The sequence below is a fragment of the Eptesicus fuscus genome, chromosome 10 (genome assembly GCF_027574615.1).
Source record: "Eptesicus fuscus isolate TK198812 chromosome 10, DD_ASM_mEF_20220401, whole genome shotgun sequence".
NCBI classification, from domain to species: domain Eukaryota; kingdom Metazoa; phylum Chordata; class Mammalia; order Chiroptera; family Vespertilionidae; genus Eptesicus; species Eptesicus fuscus.
The window spans coordinates 98,105,650-98,126,579 of record NC_072482.1 but is presented as its reverse complement, the minus strand read 5'-3'; the positions used below and the strand labels follow the sequence as shown (position 1 = coordinate 98,126,579).

General features: G+C 56.2%; 1 protein-coding gene and 1 non-coding gene across 2 annotated transcripts; one reads left to right on the top strand and one right to left on the bottom strand.

Moving 5' to 3' along the window:
* Window positions 1-2,954: 2,954 nt before the first annotated feature.
* On the bottom strand, window positions 2,955-20,845 carry ERMARD (ER membrane associated RNA degradation). Its single transcript, XM_054722690.1, has 18 exons — window positions 20,816-20,845; window positions 20,037-20,205; window positions 18,372-18,511; window positions 17,132-17,233; window positions 16,755-16,844; window positions 16,095-16,192; window positions 15,681-15,817; window positions 14,504-14,618; window positions 13,753-13,855; window positions 12,044-12,073; window positions 10,811-10,879; window positions 10,328-10,501; window positions 9,778-9,861; window positions 8,822-8,898; window positions 6,098-6,220; window positions 5,551-5,769; window positions 4,140-4,253; window positions 2,955-3,240 (listed from the first exon to the last, which is right to left on the bottom strand). The coding sequence occupies exons 1-18, from the start codon at window positions 20,819-20,821 to the stop codon at window positions 2,955-2,957; spliced, it is 2,136 nt and encodes a 711-aa protein (XP_054578665.1). The 5' UTR covers window positions 20,822-20,845.
* Window positions 17,387-17,456, top strand: MIR9256A-1 (microRNA mir-9256a-1). The gene is given in 1 exon segment (NR_128950.2): window positions 17,387-17,456. It is a non-coding gene; the product is annotated as a microRNA mir-9256a-1 (primary transcript).
* Window positions 20,846-20,930: the final 85 nt, after the last annotated feature.

Here is a 20,930-nt window from a genome sequence, read left to right as displayed (position 1 = left end):
GTCCCTGAGCAGAGGAGGACAGACGCCCACAGTGGCGGAGCTCAGTCCCGGCCGCCGCGCCTTACTCAGGGCGCCACCCCGTGGCTCGCCAGGGAAACGCGGCCCGAAGCCCCTGCAGCACCCACAGGGGAGGCCCCAGCTTTCCTGCAGCAGCAGCTCCAGGCCTGACGCAGGACCACCAACGGGGCTTGTTGCCTGTTGCCGGGGCTTACTCCTCAGGCAGAGCCCGCGACCCTCGCCGCGTCTACACCCCGGGGTGCCCACTGAGGGGCGCAGGGGCAATCCCAGGGCACTGCCGGGGCGGGACCACCGCTCCTCAGCTCTGACCCGGAAGGGCAGCCGCGTGGTCCCAGCACCTTCTTCACCTGAAGCCCGGCCGTCGGAGACAGGCAGGGAGCACCCGTGGTTCTCGCCTCCCCGTCCGTCTTCCCGCTGGGCGTGCGGGACAGAGCAGAGCCTCCCTTCCTCCTGGCGCCACGGGAGGCCCCGCCCCCCAAGCAGCACCTCGCCCGGTCCCTCCATCTGACCAGGGGCCGCGCCTCCCCCGCCCTTTCCAGGAGAACCCTCCAGGGCCCTGGCGACATCACACACGCAGGAGCCGGTGGAGCCGGCCTGTCCCGTACCCTCAGTCCCTCCTCGGGCTCGCGTTTCCCGAGGGCCAGCCTGGCCCTGCCTCCCCCGCGGGCTCCTACCGGCTCCGTCACTCCCGTGCTTGTGGGAAGAACTCGCCCAACAGGCCTGGAGGAGCGGAGCGGCCCGGGACGGCAGGAGGCGGCGGCGGCCGGGTCCGCTGCTGTGTCTCCGTCCTCACTTCCACGTGCCCCTCCCGCTCACGTGCTCCTCACTCTCTACAGCCTTTAGGCCTCGGCCAGCAAGGCCGCCCGGCCCGCCTCCCTCACGGCCCGCCACAGCCAGTCCTCCCGTTAGAGTCTGTGCTGGCGCCAGGGGAGCGCGTGGCCGGCTCCTCTCACCCCTGCAGGGACGTGGTGGCTGGCAGCCCCGGGAGAGGCTCCCCAGCGGGCGACGTGGCCGTGTCCACCAGGCGGGGACCCGGTGGGACCTCCCCACTCCCCACCCCCTGGAGAATCCCGCGGACACGGGAGCCGGGCTGCGGGCCTGTCAGGACCGAGCCACGCACTGAGGGGCTCTCTGGGCAGCGAGCACGCCCTACGGTGCTCAGTGCAGCCGAGGGCCTCCTTCCAGAGACGGCGACGAGCGAATGCAGAGCGACGTGCTACCGCTTTACCGCCAACGCCGTCAGGCGGGACTCCCCGCCCGCGGAGGGCGGGCTCGGGGAGAACGGCCAAGGGCCCACGCAGCTTCCCCAGCAGCTCCAGTCACAGTCGCGTCCTCGTGGTGAAGAGATCGGGGCCCCACTTTATCAGAAATGCTCGTGAGCGTCACATCGCAGGGAGGAGCCCGTTAACCCACATGTGCTCAGTGGTGCTGCCCAAGGACACGGCACCACCACGGGGACCGCGTGCTCGATGGCGTGCTGCCCAAGGAGGACACGGCACCACCACGGGGACCGCGTGCTCGATGGCGTGCTGACCGAGGAGGACGCGGCACCACCACGGGGACCGCATGCTCGATGGCGTGTTGACCGAGGAGGACACGGCACCACCACAGGGACCGCGTGCTCGATGGCGTGCTGACCGAGGAGGACACGGCACCACCACGGGGACCGCATGCTCGATGGCGTGCTGACCGAGGAGGACGCGGCACCACCACGGGGACCGCGTGCTCGATGGCGTGCTGACCGAGGAGGACACGGCACCACCACGGGGACCGCGTGCTCGATGGCGTGTTGACCGAGGAGGACGCGGCACCACCACGGGGACCGCGTGCTCGATGGCGTGTTGACCGAGGAGGACGCGGCACCACCACGGGGACCGCGTGCTCGATGGCGTGTTGACCGAGGAGGACGCGGCACCACCACGGGGACCGCGTGCTCGATGGCGTGTTGACTGAGGAGGACACGGCACCACCACGGGGACCGCGTGCTCGATGGCGTGTTGACCGAGGAGGACGCGGCACCACCACGGGGACCGCGTGCTCGATGGCGTGCTGATGGAGGACACGGCACCACCACGGGGACCGTGTGCTCGATGGCGTGCTGACCGAGGAGGACACGGCACCACCACGGGGACCGCATGCTCGATGGTGTGTTGACAGAGGAGGACACGGCACCACCACGGGGACCGCGTGCTCGATGGCGTGCTGACCGAGGAGGACACGGCACCACCACGGGGACCGCATGCTCGATGGCGTGCTGACCGAGGAGGACACGGCACCACCACGGGGACCGCATGCTCGATGGTGTGTTGACAGAGGAGGACACAGCACCACCACGGGGACCGCATGCTCGATGGTGTGTTGACAGAGGAGAACACGGCACCACCACGGGGACCGCGTGCTCGATGGTGTGTTGACAGAGGAGAACACGGCACCACCACGGGGATCACGTGCTCGATGGCGTGCTGACCGAGGAGGACACGGCACCACCACAGGGACCGCATGCTCGATGGTGTGTTGACAGAGGAGGACACGGCACCACCACGGGGACCACGTGCTCGATGGCGTGCTGATGGAGGAGGACACGGCACCACCACGGGGACCACGTGCTCGATGGCGTGCTGATGGAGGACACGGCACCACCACAGGGACCGCGTGCTCGATGGCGTGCTGATGGAGGACACGGCACCACCACGGGGACCACATGCTCGATGGCGTGCTGATGGAGGACACGGCACCACCACAGGGACCACGTGCTCGATGGCGTGCTGACAGAGGAGGACACAGCACCACCACAGGGACCGCGTGCTCGATGGCATGCTGATGGAGGACACAGCACCACCACGCGGACCACGTGCTCGATGGCGTGCTGATGGAGGAGGACACGGCACCACCACGGGGACCGCGTGCTCGATGGCGTGCTGATGGAGGACACGGCATCACCACGGGGAGCGTGTCCCTGGAACCGCCTCCCCTGGACCCCAGTCTGCAGTCTGCGACGTCCATCCGGGGGGCTCCTGGCATGACTGAGCTGCCGACGTGTCTTCGGGGGCGGTCTCACCGGGAGCTCCCGCTCCCTGGATGAGCATCTGCCTCCTCTCGCTGAAAGCCCAGATGCCCAGCAGCGCTGCGTGCGTGAGCCGGGCCACCTCGCCCCACCGGTTCCTGGCGGGGCTGGTGCAGGCCGCCAGGTTCTCGGTGAACTGCAGGACCGACTTCAAGAACCTGGGTAAGAAACTCACTTCATCTATTCCACCCACTGAGAATGGGACAAGGACGTGAATGTTTTCTCTTTATGTGGGAATTACAACTAAGTGCCGAGTTTAATTTCTCTGCGAACTCAAGGAAAGAGGTGCCCACACACGGACACAGCACGGGTTCCGTGAAAGAGAAATGCTGCCCCGTCACCGTCCCTGGGGAGTGGGTGGGCTCCGGGCACAGGACGCCCCCGGGACCACACACTCAGGACGTCAGTGGAGGCTGAGACCCTGACTAGACTGGAAACAACGGCCGGCGGCTGCCACTCGCTCGCCCTCGCCGGCTCTCACTCTATGAGGTGCCGGCTGTTCTCACGTTCCCTGTACACAAGCACTGAGCTGCCTGGGACCAGCGAGGCCTAAAGCTGGGGACACGAGGAACTCTGGGGGAGCAGCCGTGGCGAACACGTGACGGATCCCGCGCCTCTCCTGGGGTGCCTGCTGCTGGAAGCTCTGCGTGTAAGGTGGGTCACACGCGTGTAAGGCGGGTCACACACATGTAAGGTGGGTCATGTGTGTGATCCTGCTCTCAGAGCCCAGGTCTGGGCTCCTAAAAGGGGCTTCCCGAGCTGAGAACATTCGCTGTAAACATCACGTCTGGTGCGTGCCGCGACCGAGGCCCGGGCCACACAGAGACCAGCCCCGCGGAGGTGCCCCCCGCAGGAGTGCAGGGGGCGCTCGGGCTGGGCAGGGGGCGTCCTGTGCCCGGTGGGCGCTCGGGCTCTCGCACCGACGCTGAAGGTGCCCACGCGGGCAGCGGCAAGGCTCAGACGCCCTGAAGCCCGTGAACAGTGAGGCCAGGCATCAAGGCGCAGGAGCGGAGCCGTCACAGCCGCCACAGCAGCTTCCTCCTGGGGGGACACCCACCTGAGGTACCGCTGGCGGTCACAGGGCTTTTCTCCACAAACGCCGTGAACGCTGACCGCTTCCAGCGCCACCAGCAACACAACCAGGGACAGCACCGGGGACAGAAGCTTAACACTGAAGACAGGAAAGCAAAGTCCGTTCAATAAAATGTCTCCAATTTCATAAAGAAAATGATGTTTCACCTGACCAGCCCTGGGCCACGCTGCCCCCAGCCACAGAGCCCTGGGCCACGGCCGGGCCACGGAAGTCCTCGGGGAGCTCGGCCACCTGCCGCCAGGCCCCCCTTCCTCACCCCCTCTTGTCTAGTTCTGAGCCAGCAGGGCCTGCTCTCTGGACGGGGAGCACCTGGCCCTGCCCGGACCCTCCTGGGCGCCCTCCTCTGCACCCGTCAGCGTCTTCCTTACAGCCCGGCGGTCAGTGAAAACGCTCGCAGGAAGAGCAACGGAAAGGCTTAAGCATGAAAAGGTGTCAGTGTCTCTGGAACCTAAAGTGAGATTTCATCTTCCCCATAAACTGGCACGAGATGCTCTGCTTCGGGAGGGATGTGCGGGAGCAGCCATCCCTCGTGAGCGGCCGGGCAGTGTAACGAGGCACCGTGTTCGGAAGCAGTGGGAGCTGAAAGCCTTACAGACGCCTCTCGACTCAGTGCTCGGCATCTGTCCCAAATGCTCACTCCCTGAGGAGGCAGCACACGCCAGGACACGCAACACGGGAAGAAGGCCTAACGCAGCTCCTACGTTACCGCTGCTGTGCTTGCGATCCACACTCACCCGGGCGGGCAGCCTTCCACGTGCTACAACCACAGTAACGTGTTCCATAACTTTCCCTAAAAATCAGTATTTCTCCCGAAGAACCAGAACTGCTTCCAGAGGTAACTCCTGCCCCAAGGCTCCTCCGAACCAGACACAGCACTCACCTGCTCACCACGCACACGGCACAGCCGCTCACCTACTCACCACGCACACGGCACAGCCGCTCACCTGCTCACCACGCTCACGGCACAGCCGCTCACCTGCTCACCACGCACACGGCACAGCCGCTCCCCTGCTCACCACGCACACGGCACAGCCGCTCCCCTGCTCACCACGCACGCGGCACAGCCGCTCCCCTGCTCACCACGCACGCGGCACAGCCGCTCACCTGCTCACCACGCACACAGCACAGCCGCTCCCCTGCTCACCACGCACACGGCACAGCCGCTCACCTGCTCACCACTTACCTGCTCACCACGCACACGGCACAGCGGCTCACCTGCTCACCACGCACGCGGCACAGCCGCTCCCCTGCTCACCACGCACGCGGCACAGCCGCTCCCCTGCTCACCACGCACGCGGCACAGCCGCTCACCTGCTCACCACGCACGCGGCACAGCCGCTCCCCTGCTCACCACGCACACGGCACAGCCGCTCACCTGCTCACCATGCGCAGGAAGTTCTGCCTCTGCCGGGAGCGCAGCGTTTTCTCCGCCCACTGCCGGCCCCTGAGCTCCAGGGAGGCCGCCACCTGCCGGGACACCTGGGCGCAGCGTGAGCTGATGCTTCGGAGCACAGTCAGCACCTCCAGGACGGCTCTGGGGCAGAACAGGGTCGGCACACGGAGGCTGCAGACGTACGGGAGCGGCCGAGGCCACCTGCGGTCAGAGCACAGCTCTGTGGGCACAGCCATCGCCGCCCTCCCGGGCCGCCATGCCACCTGCTGCACTGAATCCCATGGCAGCCAGCTCGCGCCTGCTCTTGGTCGCGAGTACAACTGTTACACACACCGGGGTTCGAGCCACGCAGGCTCCCCTGGGGCTGTCATCACAGACCAGCCAGGCTGAGAGCACCGAGACTCAGCTACTGACTCCTGCTGAGCAGCGTGAGTGCTGATGCAACCCCCTCGCTTGTAACAGAAAACAGCAAAGTCTGCGACCCCGGCTTGCTTAGTCAATGTCTGGACAAATGTAGGAGGAAACTTACCTCTCAACAGGAAGGCTGTCCGTGCCCTGGAAAGCGCGGTGCCCAGGCACGTGGCGGCACAGCTCAGACATGATCTTCATAATCAAAGGCTCGCAGACACTGGCTTCAGAACTGCCACCTAATCTGGAAAACAGAGGTGTTTACACGAACCTGACGTAATTCAGATGCCCGGCTAGCTCCTGCGCAAAATCACATTTATGTGCCTGGTTCACTGAGAAAGGTGCTTAATCTGAAGATGTTTCCTCAGCTATAAATGAAAAGGCTGCCACTGGAGGCCGTGGTAAAAGTCCATGTGCCTGGCCGGGGCGGGGCTCGGTTGGTTGTGATAGGGGGGCTTATAATCTGACTAGATTCCCGGTGCATGAAATTCGTGCACAGGTAGGGTCCCTAGTCCTCCCGGGAGATCAGGGCCGATCACCATCTCATCACGCCATCTCATCACACCATCTCATCACGCCATCTCATCGCCTGATGACAGTAGCTGACATTCGTCCCTTCCTTCATTCTGCACCGCCCCCCTGGTGGTCAGCACACATCATAGCGAGCGATTGAACATCTGGTCTTCTGGTCGAATTCCCGAGGGGACAGTTTGCATATTGGGCTTTTATATATATATAGATAGGTAGAGCACCTGAATTAATCTAAAACATAATCATATTATTTTAAATCTTAGAACAAATATACTATGTGAATAGGGGGCTAAGTTTCTCATATATGATTGAGGAGGTGATTCCGCTGTGAATCCAGTAAGCAGAACCAATAAGCATGGTCGGCCAATCCATCAGGAGTCAAAACATCATCTCATCACACCATCTCATCCACACCATCTCCTCCACACCATCTCCTCCACACCATCTCATCACACCATCTCATCACACCATCTCATCCACACCATCTCATCCACACCATCTCATCACACCATCTCATCACACCATCTCACCCACACCATCTCACCCACACCATCTCATCACATCATCTTATCATACCATCTTATCACACCATCTCATCACATCATCTCATCCACACCATCTCATCACATCATCTTATCACACCATCTTATCCACGCCATCTCATCACACCATCTCGTCCACACCATCTCCTCCACACCATCTCATCCACACCATCTCATCACATCATCTCGTCACACCATCTCATCACACCATCTCACCCACACCATCTCATCACATCATCTCATCACACCATCTCATCCACACCATCTCCTCCACACCATCTCATCACACCATCTCATCCACACCATCTCCTCCACACCATCTCCTCCCACCATCTCATCCCACCATCTCCTCCACACCATCTCCTCCACACCATCTCCTCCACACCATCTCATCACACCATCTCATCACACCATCTCATCACATCATCTTATCACACCATCTTATCCACGCCATCTCATCACACCATCTCGTCCACACCATCTCGTCCACATCATCTCATCCACACCATCTCATCCACACCATCTCATCACACCATCTCATCCACACCATCTCATCACGCCATCTCATCGCCTGATGACAGTAGCGGACGTTCGTCCCTCAACCCCTTCCCCTTTATAGTCCTGTCCCTGCACCTGCTGGAAGGCAGGATTTGAATGCCTGTAAGCATCCTGTCTTCTTGGTTGGCAGGCCTTCTCAATAAATGCCTTAAATGATTCGACCCTGCCTTTGTTATTGGACACAGCAACTGGCAGCCAGAGCCCAACCGGGTTTCCCAGTAACAGTTGGAGCACCGTCCTGTGCATTGGAGGATTGTGGGTTTGATTCCCGGTCATGGTGTGTATGGGAAGCAACCAATTGATATTTCTCTCTCACATCAATGTTTCTCTCTTTCTCCCTACGTCTCTCTTTAAAATCAATTATATATATATATATTTCCATATATCCATCCTTGGGGGAAGATTTAAAAAAGTCAATGGTACAATATGCTAAAAGCAATATGCTTTGCTGACTCATGTGATCTCTCTGACTCTACAATCCAAAATCTCTGTTCCCACTTCTCTCCTAAGAGTCAGACCCCCTTTCTGATTGTCCACGTTCTCGGTCTCTGTAGAGAGTGCCTGGGAAAGGCCCCTGAACTGACTGTCATCTGAATCCAGCAGTGCCTGGCAGAGCTATGCCCTGGAAACATACCTTGCCAGAGGCAGGTGTGTTGTCAGCCTGACCTTCAGCTCAGGCACCAGGGGGTGAGTTTCATTATCTAAATCCAGCCAAGCACCAGGAACAAACACGATTATCCAGGCCCAACCAGAAGTGACGATACAAAGAAGCCACAAGAATGCACATAATCTCCTTTGTCTTGGGCTTTAGTAAAACTTCCTGGTATTTTGCTGTATAAAATAAATGTGCTGTATTGGCTCTGGGTCGTTGTCTCTCCATCAGAGGACAGTGGTCCCACCTGGCCCCAGCTTTTTCCTTCTTAGCTCTGTGTCTGTCTCTTTCTTTCATTTTCTCAATCCCCAGCTGCCCCTACTCAGATACCAGACCACTCTCTAGCCGCACTAGACGCGGAAAAGAGAGAAATATTGATATTTCTCTCCACAAATACCCACCCACAGTTGAGAGCTCTGAGTTGGGCAATCACCCTTCTTCCTCTCCACCCCCAACTCAACCCGTCACCAGGCCCCACAATCCCTCCCAGGCATTCCCTGCCCCACGGCCCGGCTGCTTCCCGACAGCTGTGAGGCCTGCACGCTCCCGGGATGGAGCTCACCTGGCCGCTTCCCGCGCAGCGTCCTCCGGCAAAGGCAGCAGAGGCCACGACCGGATGCTCTCCTCACAGCTCAGCACCTGGGAGGAAAAGGCCCCGGCTTCTGAAGGTTTTACAATAAGGTTCTAGAAGAAACCTCATTTTAAAACCTTGTTTTAAAATTGCTACAGGTGTGTCAGTCACTTTCTAGAAGCCTGTGTGTAAAACTGCTACGGATATTACGGTTGAAAACCAGGCGGTGGGTGTCGGTTACTCATTATAATGAGGTACAGAAAGGCCGGAGACAGGACAGGTCCGTGGGAGCAATGTCCGAGGGCTGTGGAGCTGTCGAAAATTCCGATGCACTATGGTCAGGACGGGGCCAGTCCCTCGGAGTCGGGCTCACTTGATGCGCACAGTCCCCAGGAGCCTGTGGGGCGGCCGGGCCGAGGGGTGACTTCCCAGGCAGGAGTGAGGGGTGATGGGGGAGGGGGTGGGGCAGGCGTGCTGCTCCCTGGTGCTGTGGGCCTCGCGCTCTGGGTGAAGACAAGGCCTCCCCAGTGGCCCTGGCCAAGTGCCAGCACCTGGGTCTAGTATCAGACGGGACCCCAGACCCAGCCCTGACCCACAAACGTGTAGGAGCCCTGGCTGGGCTGCTCGGTTGGTTGGCGCGTGTCTCGTGCACCAAAAGGTTACGGGTTTCCCTCCCGGGCAGGGCACTTTCCTCAGGTGTGGGTTTGATCCCCGCTGGGGAGGATAAAGAAAAGCCAGGAAGTGAAGTGGCTACTGCAGACACCACTGCACGTGGTGACTCGCTATGCAGCGCGTTTTACAAAGAGGCCGCGCATTTGAGTGACGCACTGCGGTTGGAGCGCCAGGTCTGCGGACCCCGGAGTCCGCCCCGACGAGACAGCTCTGAGCCTCTGAACCTCTGCAGCAGGCGCGCACACCCTGCTCCTAAGCGGCCGCCCGCAGCTCACCTGTTTTTTAATCAGCGCGACTGGGTGGAAGCGGGCACTGTAGCCTTCCGCCAGCCTGACCAGCGCCTTTATCGCTGCCTTTTCCTGGGTGGGAAACGCGTTTCGTTAGGCTGCCCCATACGAGTCCGGTTCCTCGTGACTTCCCTCCGTCTCATTCCGTTCAGCTGTGACAGCTGAGCTCTCCTCAGAACAGGTTTGGGACGGAAGTCACATCATTGCCAACAAAATGACGTTCGATGAAGTGATGACAGTGATAGATTAAAAAGGCACACCCACTCTTGTCCACAACGCAGCAAACACAGAAAGAAATAAGAAAAAAAAATATTCCAAACATTTGGAAAATTTGAGAGATTCTCCAAAAAAATAGGATATAGTAGAAATTTAAACGTTAGAGTCAATACATGTAATCAATGCTTACTTATCTGTTCTGACGGAGGCTCACAGTAAGCCAGGTAAGTGAAGCAAAAGACAATGAAGTGAATGGCGTTTAAAATAAACAACATCTCTCAGAGCTGCAGGGCAGGGACCTGTCTCCCTCCCGCCACGCTACCTTGACCTCTGACGCTAGGTCTTCCTCCACGAATCTCAGCAGCAGCACCAGGGAAAAGGCAAGCAGCTGCTCGGCCATCCCCTTGGGAAACGCAGGGAGGCTGACTTCCCCGTGGCTGAGGTGATCGCGCACACGAGGACCCTCCTGGTGGTTCAGGAAGTCCCAGAGGAATTCCTTTCGGAGGAGACAGAGAACACGCTCGTTAGCACCCTCAGCGGAGGGAAGGAGGGCGCAGAGGCCCCGCTGGACACGCCGAAGGAGCACACTGCCGGGAACCGCCGACTCCAGGCCTGGAGACGGAACCCGAACAACCGGCAGCCGGCAGGCCCGGCGCAGCCAGCGCTCACGGGCGGCTGCTGAGACGAGGGAGCGTGCGGAGGGCTCAGCGCGCTCTCTGCGCACGTCGCGGGCCAAAGTCAGTGCCACGTCAGAGACGTGCCGGTCACACACGTGAACACGACGGCAGCCTAGCCAAGGCCTTACCATCGCAGGCTCCCCGAGGACAAGAGGAAGCTGGTTGATCTCGCCATCACTCAGGTGTCGTGCCAACATCTGAAACACCGACACAAGCACGTCAGCTGGGACACAGGCACGCACAGGCCTTTCCGAGCCGCAGCCTCCCTGCCTTTGCTACGAATCGTTAAGTAAGCCCGAGCCAATCAGGTGAAGTGCGGGCGTCTCCCAGGAAACCGCCACCAGGCCAGGAAAACTTCTCTTCGCCCGTTTAATGGCCTTAGGACACGCACCTTTCTAGCTGTGAGGGTGTGTCTCTATGTGCGTATGTGTACTGTGTTTATATGTGGCTACATGCATGTGTGTTTACATGTAATGTGTGCATGTTTGTGTGTACTTGTATAGGTGTGTATCTGTGTTTGTATGTATGTGTACTTGTATATATATGTGTGTATCTGTGTATGTGTGTTTGTGTACATGTATGTATGTGGGTATCTGTGTTTTATGTATGTATCCACATGTGTTTATGTCTACTTGTAGATGTGTGTGTCTGTATGTGTCTCTTCACATGTACACGTGTGCTTGTGTGCTCCACATCCACCAGTTACTTCACAAGTCACTCCGCTCATGAGGACGATGGGGCCCAAGCAGGATTCAATCCTGAGGCCCGAGTCCTGTACAGACCTGACTGCCCCAAATACACACCCCTAACAGCCAATCATTTACTAACGGGATAAATCTGCGGTGAGCAGGCTCCTTCCTAACCCCCTCCCCCAGGTCCCGGAGCTCAGTTATCCAAAGGCAGAGTGACTGGAAGCCACCCCCCCAACCCCGCCCGGGGCCTCTCCCGTCCTCTCGGAGCTGCCATGGTGTCACACGCGTTGGGGTCTGTAAGGGTTCCACCCGGGAGGCACACAGAAGCCTTTACACTCCACCAGGGATAAAACATTCCCTGTGACTTTCACTATCCCACCTTCCTCCTTCAGACCGCCCCACAACTCCGCAGATCACACGCCTCGGTGACCACCACATGCTCACGGCAGTAGCTGATGTGTTTCACGCTAGCCTTAACTGACGTGTAAGTCCCTAACAACCGCAGCGCTTGATGCTGGTCCGGCACTTTCTGGCCTTGTCTCTGCGGCTTTAGAGACTTGGTGAGTAATACCGGGCCCCCACTCGGTTATCCTGAAAACGATGCTCAGCTCTAAGGCTGTTTCTAGCTGACACGACTATCAGCGTTTTCCTGTAAGCTTGTTCACTTACTTCATCAAAGGTGGTGTACAGAGCTGCCGACTTCAGAAAAGGGAAAAAAGGAAATAATTAGAGCAAAATACGAGCAGGTGAACTGTTCAAAGCAGGCAGAGTCTCGCATGCCAACCACACGAACACTCGTCTGAGATCAGCCTCCACGCACCAGCACTTTGGGAAGAATGTGTGGACAAAACACACACGTGACACGACATGGGACCCCAGGGCGCCCGGCCGCTGGAACTCGGCCCGTGCTCCCTGTCCAGCTCGACATCCTAACTCCTCCAGGCCCACAGCGTCACACACCACTGCCCACACGGGTGCTTCTGCTGATGGCATGAAGCAAGAACAATGGGACATTTCCCCACAAACAGTCCAGCTCCCACACTTCTTGGTGTGACCAGTACAGTCTACAGACACAGGCTGTGGGCCAGGAACCTCAGCTCTGATCCCGCCTTCGACTGCTGGCACGCAGCTCCTCTGCACAACAGCCGGGAGGAACCAGCTGAAAGGCCCCGGGACCTGTGTGTGTGGCACGGGGACGCCACGCGGCTGTGGAGCACTGGAGGCCACAGAAGACACAGGAATACGTATTGGTTTAGAAGACATTGGGTGGCAGCGTGAGAATTGGTCAGGAAGGAAGAGCAGCGTGAAGACTGGATGGGAGAGGAGCTCAGGGGGCAGGACAAGGAACCAGGGAGGCCTCAGCGAAGAAAGAAGGGGCACAGAATCCATCGCGAGAAGAACCAATGGGCAGTGCTGGACCGACTGGCTGTGGAGAACGAAGTGCAGGCTAAGCACAGGGCAGGGCTAAGGTTTGGGGCCAGAGCCATCGAGAGGCTAAGAATAAGGAATTTGTAGGAGAAAAAATATGCTTTCTAAACTAAAGTAAGTGTGAGATGCTGGGGAAACCCATCGGAAGACATCCAGCAAACAGGTGTCCACCTGACTCAGGAGATAAAAGAACTGGTGAGAGCCAATGCCTGGAGAACCTGGAACTTAATGCTTTGAATTGTCCTCTTAGCTGCTTTAGCTGCATCGACAGCCTGTGATATGTGGGGCTTCCATTTTCATGAGGTTCCAAGTGTTTTCTAGTTGTGGTCCCCGCAGAGGTGACAGCTTTAGGCATGGGGTTGTGGGAGACCTCCCAAGGAGCAAATATAAGGAGAGGACAAGGTTGAGAAGAGAATTTTGAGGAATGTTGACATAAGGGGCAAAAAGAAGAAGATGAACTAGTGAAAGAAATGAGAAAAGGAGACATGGCAGACGCTGCTACTCACCCTATAATTCAGGGTCCCCCCTTCCTTATCCGTGGATCTTTCAATAGTTAACTGGGCACATTGCCGCCCAAGCCTTCCACCGCGGGGTGGGCTGAGTTCTGGCCAAGAGGAGTAGGGTCCTTACAGAGGGCACGTGCTGCAGGCTACGGACCACCTTGTGGGCTACAGTGATAGGTCAGCAAGTGTAGCCACAGAGAGGAAATGCGTGGTAACTAGTTCTATCACATCACTGAGTTTAAAAGACCACTTTCAAAATATCATAGAGCTACCAAAACCAATCATACGTAAACATAAATCCTATAAAACATTATAATAGAAAGCCACAAAAAAGGACAGCTAAGTCTTCTGAGGAAAGCTCTTAGCTAACAAGTTCATGGGCTGCAAACAGAAGTGAGATGATAAGATCATTTAAGAGGCGCAGAAGCCTGCCACGCACACATGTACCTCGGCCGTCAGAAGTCTCCTGGGACAATGGTTAACCTTGGCGAACAGGTGCCGCAGCCCAGTCTCCAGCTGTGTCAACAGCAGCATGGCACAGTCGGCGAACCTGCGACGCGGAAGGAAAAGCACACCCGCTGTGAGGTGGGCACAGGCCCCTGAGTCACGGGGCATCGTCCAGATGGGACCACTGTGTCCAAGGGAGACGGAAGCAGAACTGGTCTCCTGAGACGCGGGGCTTCACAACTGCTTCAGGGCTTTGGCGCCTGATTGGCCACGGTTAGTGCCTCAGGAGAAAATGGCATCAAAAGCCGCCTCGTTCCCTTTCTAGAAAGTACTTGGACCCAGGACATGAGTGGGCTTTCACGGTCTCCACGTGGCCGTCCCGGGACATGCGGAAGGAGTGAAGACCGCCGACCCCTGAGGTCTGAGCACCAGCTCGCTCCTCGGCACCCGCGACACCGATTTCCTGTTTCCTGGTTCGCCAACCCTGGACATAGGGTTTCACTCACAGAAAAAACTCAATGATTTTTCAAGTTGATTCTAAAAAACAGTCATCTTCGCCCGCTGTCCTGTGATCCCTGACGCACGATGAGGAGGCCGTTCCCCTGGTCAGGAAGGGGTTTCCCGCGAGCCCCCTCTCCAGACAGCCGACCGCCCTGGCCTGGAGCCCCACAGCAGGGCCTGGCGGCAGGGGCTTTGGGAAGGACTGGCCCCCGGACTCCAGGAACCACCCTTCGTGCCACCTTCCCATCACCTGTGTGTCCTGAACTTGGTCAACGCGACTTCCCAATATGGCAGCATGATCCTCAGGACGAGAGAGGATTTCCTCACCACTTCCTCCCACACCGAAAGGACCTCGTCAGTAGCAGCTGCAAGACAGCAAGAGGTTTCAGCACAACCACAGGCACCGACGGAGAAGCCGTGAGCGCCCTTGGGGCGAGGCCGGTATCTCTCCTCACACAGGTGAGCCGCAGCCCAGCCCAGGGCAGCGCGTGGCCCGGGTGAGGAAGACCGCCCTGCCCTACGTGGGCAGGGGGCCCCGGGGCTTTGGAGGAAGCAGACACGGACACTGCGTCTCGTTGGTGATGTGGCTGTGACCTTCTGTAGAGGCGTTCAAGGTGGACCAGGTGGCCACCTGACCAGGAAAATGAACCTCCACAGGATACAGGAACCTCAAGTGAGTGCTGGGTGAGCGACACACTTGGGTGCTTGTGACACGTAAAGGAGGTTCATCCTCGGTGACAAATGTCCGGTCTGGGGGTGTTGACATGGGGGAGGCTGTGGGCAGGCGGCGGGGGGAATGGGGAATCTCTGGACCGCCCTCTCAGTTTTCTTAAAAGCTTAAAACCACTCTAAAAAGTGTCTCGCCATTTGTATGTATTATTGGCAGTCACCAGACCACCGCCAGGGTTCACGCACGAAAGGCCGAGATGTGGGGCAGGCTGATCCCCATTCTCACTGGCAGACACAGACCTTGCACCGCGACGGCCGGTGAGGGCAGTGGGCTCGGAGCAAACACAGTTCAATAGCTTTCAAAGCTCTGGTCCCTCCTCCCCACCATTGGTAAGTGGCTCGGTCACGGGGAGGATCAACGATGTGAAGGCCATTCCGCTGCGAGGGCTCGGGCACAGCGAGTGGAGCAGAGGCACAGCCGTGCGTGGGCGGAGGAGGCGCCTTATAAAATGGCCTGACACCAGTGCACGCCAGTCCCTCTGAAGGACAGACTGAACCCGTCACCAACACGGACCCACGGTCTCCCCGCAGCAGCCGGGCGCGGCGGGGAAGGTCGGGTCCAGGTGGCGATGTTTCACACACGACTTCATGGCACGGTCTCGCCACGTCGCCCTGGAGAACGCCCCACCCGGAGCTCACGCCTGATGCTCCCGGACGACAGCATCCCTAATGCTACTCAGGGGAGACCCGGTACTTGCCAGGGAAGACGGTCCAGTCCTCTGAGTCCACGAGCGTGAGGAGCGGCCGATGGGCCACCGTGCGCTCTGTCTGCTTCAGGTAGGCCTCCAGCAGCTGGCCCAGCCCCGCGGTCAGCAGCACCAGCATCGAACAGTACCTGTGGGAGATGCCGGAGACCTCAGTCGTGCATATAAAAGGCTTTCCTTTCAGGAGAAAAGTTCAAAAGTAAGAAAGCAAAGTGAAGCGGTGCCACATGGGCTGGGAGCAACAAGAGGACCTCAGACCCATGGGAGCTGAAACCGTGAGGACCTGCAGGGGCTCCGCTAGAACATCCAGCTTTCCGCTCCAAGTCCTGCTGAGACGGGCCTCCCTGTCCCCACAGGAGAGGTGAACCCCCAGTGCCCTCGACAAGGAGGCCCTCCTGCAGCACCTACTTGGGAGGAACTTCCTGAGGGGACGCGAACCCGTGCCACAGGACGTTGCGCAGGTTGAGTCCGCGCGGAGAGCCCACGAAGACCGTCAGGACGTGCATCTGGGCAGGGAAGGACAGCGGAGGGTGGGCAGTGCGGTCATTAACAAGTCACTGGATGCAGCAAGTAACGTTTTCTTCCTTCCAACCGCCGTTTCCCTCGTTAGTGTATGTCGTCGGCGTAGAGGTAATAACAGCCGACAGTTACTGAGCAGCTACTGTGTGCGCCTGCCTTGCCCATCCTCAGACCCACCCGCGAAGAAGACGCTGCTGTGAGGCCCACTGTGCAAGCGAGAGGAGCGTGCAGAGGGGACCCTGGGCAGCGTGAGGTGGGACCTGTCCCAGGTGGTGCTGGGCATCAAACAGCCTGACATGCAAATAAACGAGCACAGGAAACAGCTTGGCACAGAAGCGCCACAGTGTACCGCGTGGGCCTGTGTGTGAACAGGACGGGCGGCTCGGAGGGGAACTGGGGCTGTGGCTGCTCCCCTAGGGAAGCTCTGAGTCCCCTCCACCTATGACGTGACAACACTCTCATCAGCATCTATTTTTGAGGAGCACAAGTGCAGCGGACGCTAACGGTCGTGCGTTGCGCCTCCTCTGTGGCTGTGGGGGGCAAGCTTACCACAGACTGCCCGAAGACTTGAGCAAGCTCTGCAGAGGCAAGCAGATCTCTTAAAAGAAATGGGCATTCTTTCCCAACCAGCAAAAACACCTAAAATTCAAACGAAATTCATGTAGCAACTGCATTCCAATGAGTCGAATGATATTCAGAAAAAAATCACCCATAAGGCAACTGCTTGGGCAAATGGTGGGAGACAATGACTGAAGATATCCATGTTTTAATTTCATAATCATCCAAAAAACACTGAAAATCTGTACCAAATAATTGCACTTTACAGGAGAACGATAATTAAAATCAAGGAATCTGAGGGCAACTGCAGAGTCGTTTAACGTTCACTCAGGCACTTTAACGGCCCGACCAGGAGTTCTCACACTTACATCTCCCAGGGCCCGTTCCAGACAGGCCGTCAGCTTCATGAGGCTAAGAGCAACAGCAGGGCACTCACGACTCTCCAAGGCATCAAATATTTCTGGAAACAACTGTTTCGAATAGACACGCTTTAGAATTTATGCTCAATAAGAACTGTTTCTCAAAGTGACAATACTGTTCATCAGAGTCAACCCTCTGAAGATTTTGATGATCGTATTTTAATGATTTTTGGGGTATAGGTAAACATTTTCTACAAATATAACATCTACACTGAGTGGCCAGATTATTGTGATCTCTGAACGCATAATGATCTGGCCACTCAGTGTGTATGTGTGTGTGTGTGTGTGTGTGTGTGTATGAGGCCCAGTGCATGAATTCGTGCATGGATGGGGTCTGGCCAGCTGGCCAGGGGGAGGGGACATGGGCGGTTGGCCGGCCTGCCTGCTGGTCAAACTCCGGGTTGAGGGGACAATTTGCATATTAGCCTTTTATTATATAGGATATACACTGAGTGGCCAGATTATTATGCGTTCAGAGGTCATAATAATCTGGCCACGCAGTGTAAATAGTAAAAAAGTAATATCTAAGGAGTTCTTTGAATGTTCTTTCTTTGTTTAATATTGATTGAAAACAGGAAGTGTGGTGTAACTGCACATCGAGAAGTCAAATATTTTTACCTAAATCTTATTTCCAATTTGGATTAGTTCTGAAGATAAACATACGGCAGCTCACCCTGCCGCTTATAAGAGCTATTGCGAAGGGAGCGGAAATGACCCTTTCCTAAAGCCCCTGCCCACCTCACGGGTTCAGAAGCAGCCTTGCTAGAGTTACTGCTCCACTGTGGTCATTTAATGTGCCGTGACACAGCTGGTCTTCACCAACCAACAAAGCAGTGAAACCAGGTTTGGGCCTCCAAGGACCCTCTCCCTCCGATTCAGCAGGACTGAGGCCAGGCCCCTGCCCGCCCGGCCCGGGGCCACTGCCTCAAGATGACCTCGCTCTGCCAGCCGGCTATCTCTTCTGCAGAGGCCCCTTTGCCTCTGTCCGGGACCAGCACCCACATACCAAGCTCCCTCCCACCCCCATCCTGATGCTGCCTCGATGCTGCCTTGGTCCAAGGGTGTGCTCCTCAGCTCAGACCCAGAGACTCTGCATAACCGTCCCAGGTTTCCCTCCGGGCCCTCCAGAGAGACCCCTTTAAAATTAGCAAGTAATAGGGTTTCTAAGTGGAATTTGCAAAGGCCAAACCTCTGGAGAACTTGTCCACTGGAACCACGGTGCATACTGGACTTCAAACTGCCCCTTGGTCAGAGATGAGAAATGCATGTGGACAGCCTCACACACAGGGCCCAGCAGCCTCACGCTTCCCTGGTAATCCAGACCCTGGGCTTCAAGGATGAGAAACAAGTTAGCACCTCAGCGCCAATACCATGGGGAGAAAAAGATCTCCGAGTTATCAGAGGAAAAGTGCTCTAATTACAAAATTCCCACCAAGTCCATATCCAGTTTATTATTGAACTTACAAAACAGATACACGACACCTACATTGAAATAAGTTATATGGTGCTTATCTGGTTATAAACTAAAAATATGCTATTGATAGAGAACTTGGAAAATACAGAAAGTTTCAAACAAGAGAAAAATATTTTCTTCAATTTCTTTACCTGTATATAAGTTTATAGAAAATCAGGTTCAGATAGCATATATAATACTTTAACCTGATTTTGTGTTTAAAAAAAATATATTTATTGATTTCAGATAGTAAGGGAGAAGGAGAGAGAAACATCAATGATGAGAGAGAATCATAGATTGGCTGCCTCATGCACACCCCCCACTGGGGATCAAGCCCGCAACCCAGGCATGTGCCCCTTGGCCGGAATCGAACCTGGAACCCTTCAGTCGGCAGGCTGACGCTCTATCCACTGAGCCAAACCAGCTAGGGCCTAATTTCTTTCTACTTAACAGTAGACTATGCGATTTCCAATTATCTTAATTATTTTAGAACATATTTATAATATGAAATATTTTTTAAGTTTGGGTCTGAACATTCCATTGGTTCATGATAAAAAATATATAAGAGGGTAAGTCTCCCTCCTGGCCACTGCATTATCCTTCCTAGAGCAGCTGCTGTTATTAATTCCTTGTGTATATTTAGAAATATTTACACATATAAAAGCAAATGCAAATATATAAGCCTTATTTTTTCACTTAGCAACACAGCTCTGAGATTCCGGTGTTCAGAAAGCCAGGCCTCCTCATTCTTTTTCCCACTGCATAGTGTTCCACTGGGAAATGTTCATGATTTTCCTAAGTGATCCCTACTGCCTGACATCTGGCTGTTTCCAATGCTTTTTTCTTCTTGGCTATTACAAACGACATTGCAGGAGAACCCTTGCTGACACACACTTTGCTATCTGTAAGTGTGCCAGTCCTATAAATTCCTGGAATGGAACTGCTGGGCCAGAGCACATTTATTTGTCATTTTTATAAATATTGTTAAATTTCCAGGCCAACTCCCTGCTCCAAAAAAATGTGCAAAAACAGATGGAAGACATCTAAAATAATTGTGTAACATGTCACTGGTCCTTTCATACCTAATTCATGACTTGTATTTTCTACCCTCTTCCATCTGGACTGCTGGCCTGGAGCCGAGACCATCGCCCTCACTGCCTCCCAACCTCCCTTCTCACACACGGGTTTCTTAGCCCAGCTTCCCCTGAACTCTTCTATGCTTCTTTGGCCTCATTCCCTCTTTTCACAGCAATTCCTTTTATCTTTTGAGTGAGGCCGTTATGATAACACCCTCTAAAAAAAACAAACAAAAAGCAATGGCAGGCAAGGGGAATACTGGAGGTCGAGACATTTTAAATGAAAAGTATCCATCGATGTTTGGGGTGCAGAGAAAGTGCAGACCTGACTCGGCACCAACCACACAGTCTGTGATCGTCTTCCAGCACACGTCCCCGTTCCCAGCCACAATGCTACTGATAGCATGATGTTCTCGGACTTCACGCCCGAGTTCACAGATCAGATGATACACTGGGGCAGAAAGGCAGGTGGTAACAGGGTCCTCCAGGGATATCTGAAACGTAGAACATAAAAGATACTGTCTTACAGAAAGTAAAGACACACAAGTACTAACTATACACTTAACCCAAGAATATCCTATATAATAAAAGGCTAATATGCAAATTGACTGAAGGGCAGAACAACTGGTCGCTATGACGTGCACTGACCACCAGGGGGCAGACGCTCAACACAGGAGCTGCCCCATGGTGGTCAGTGGGCTTCCACAGGGGGAGCGCTGCTCAGCCAGAAGCCCTGCGGCAGCACTAAGGATGTCCGACTGCGGGCTTAGGCCCGCTCCCCGCTCCCCAGACTGGGAGAGGGTGCAGGCTGGGCTGAGGGAGCACCCGGAGTGCACGAATTTCGTGCACCAGGCCTCTAGTTCTCTCTTAAGAACAGAGTATACACAGGTATAACTAGTGGGAGAGCTGTATGATAAAAACATTGTGATTAAATTTAAAGGTCATTTACGTAACGACTTTCAAATAAGTAAACGTTTAAAGATTGAACTTTTATTATTCATAGTATTAGCGGAGTGTCAGTTTACAAAAGCTCAGTGTTTTATGGCTAGAGCCTTATTCGTTCAGCATTCCCTTACTATCCCACCGGCGCCCCCACCGCTCTACCTCCATGACTTCCGGGTCCCGGCAGCCGGCGCCGCGCGATGACGCAGCTCGTCCCGCCCTCCCTCCGCGCCGCACTTCCGGAAGCACTTCCGGCCTCCGCGGCGCAGGCACGAGA

Coding starts and splice junctions, on each gene's coding strand:
- ERMARD (XM_054722690.1), bottom strand. Junction 6,221..8,821: donor GCTGCGCGGGAAGCGGCCAG/GTGAGCTCCATC, acceptor TCTGTTTTCCAG/ATTAGGTGGCAGTTCTGAAG. Junction 3,241..4,139: donor GACCGCCAGCGGTACCTCAG/GTGGGTGTCCCC, acceptor TTTCTTACCCAG/GTTCTTGAAGTCGGTCCTGC.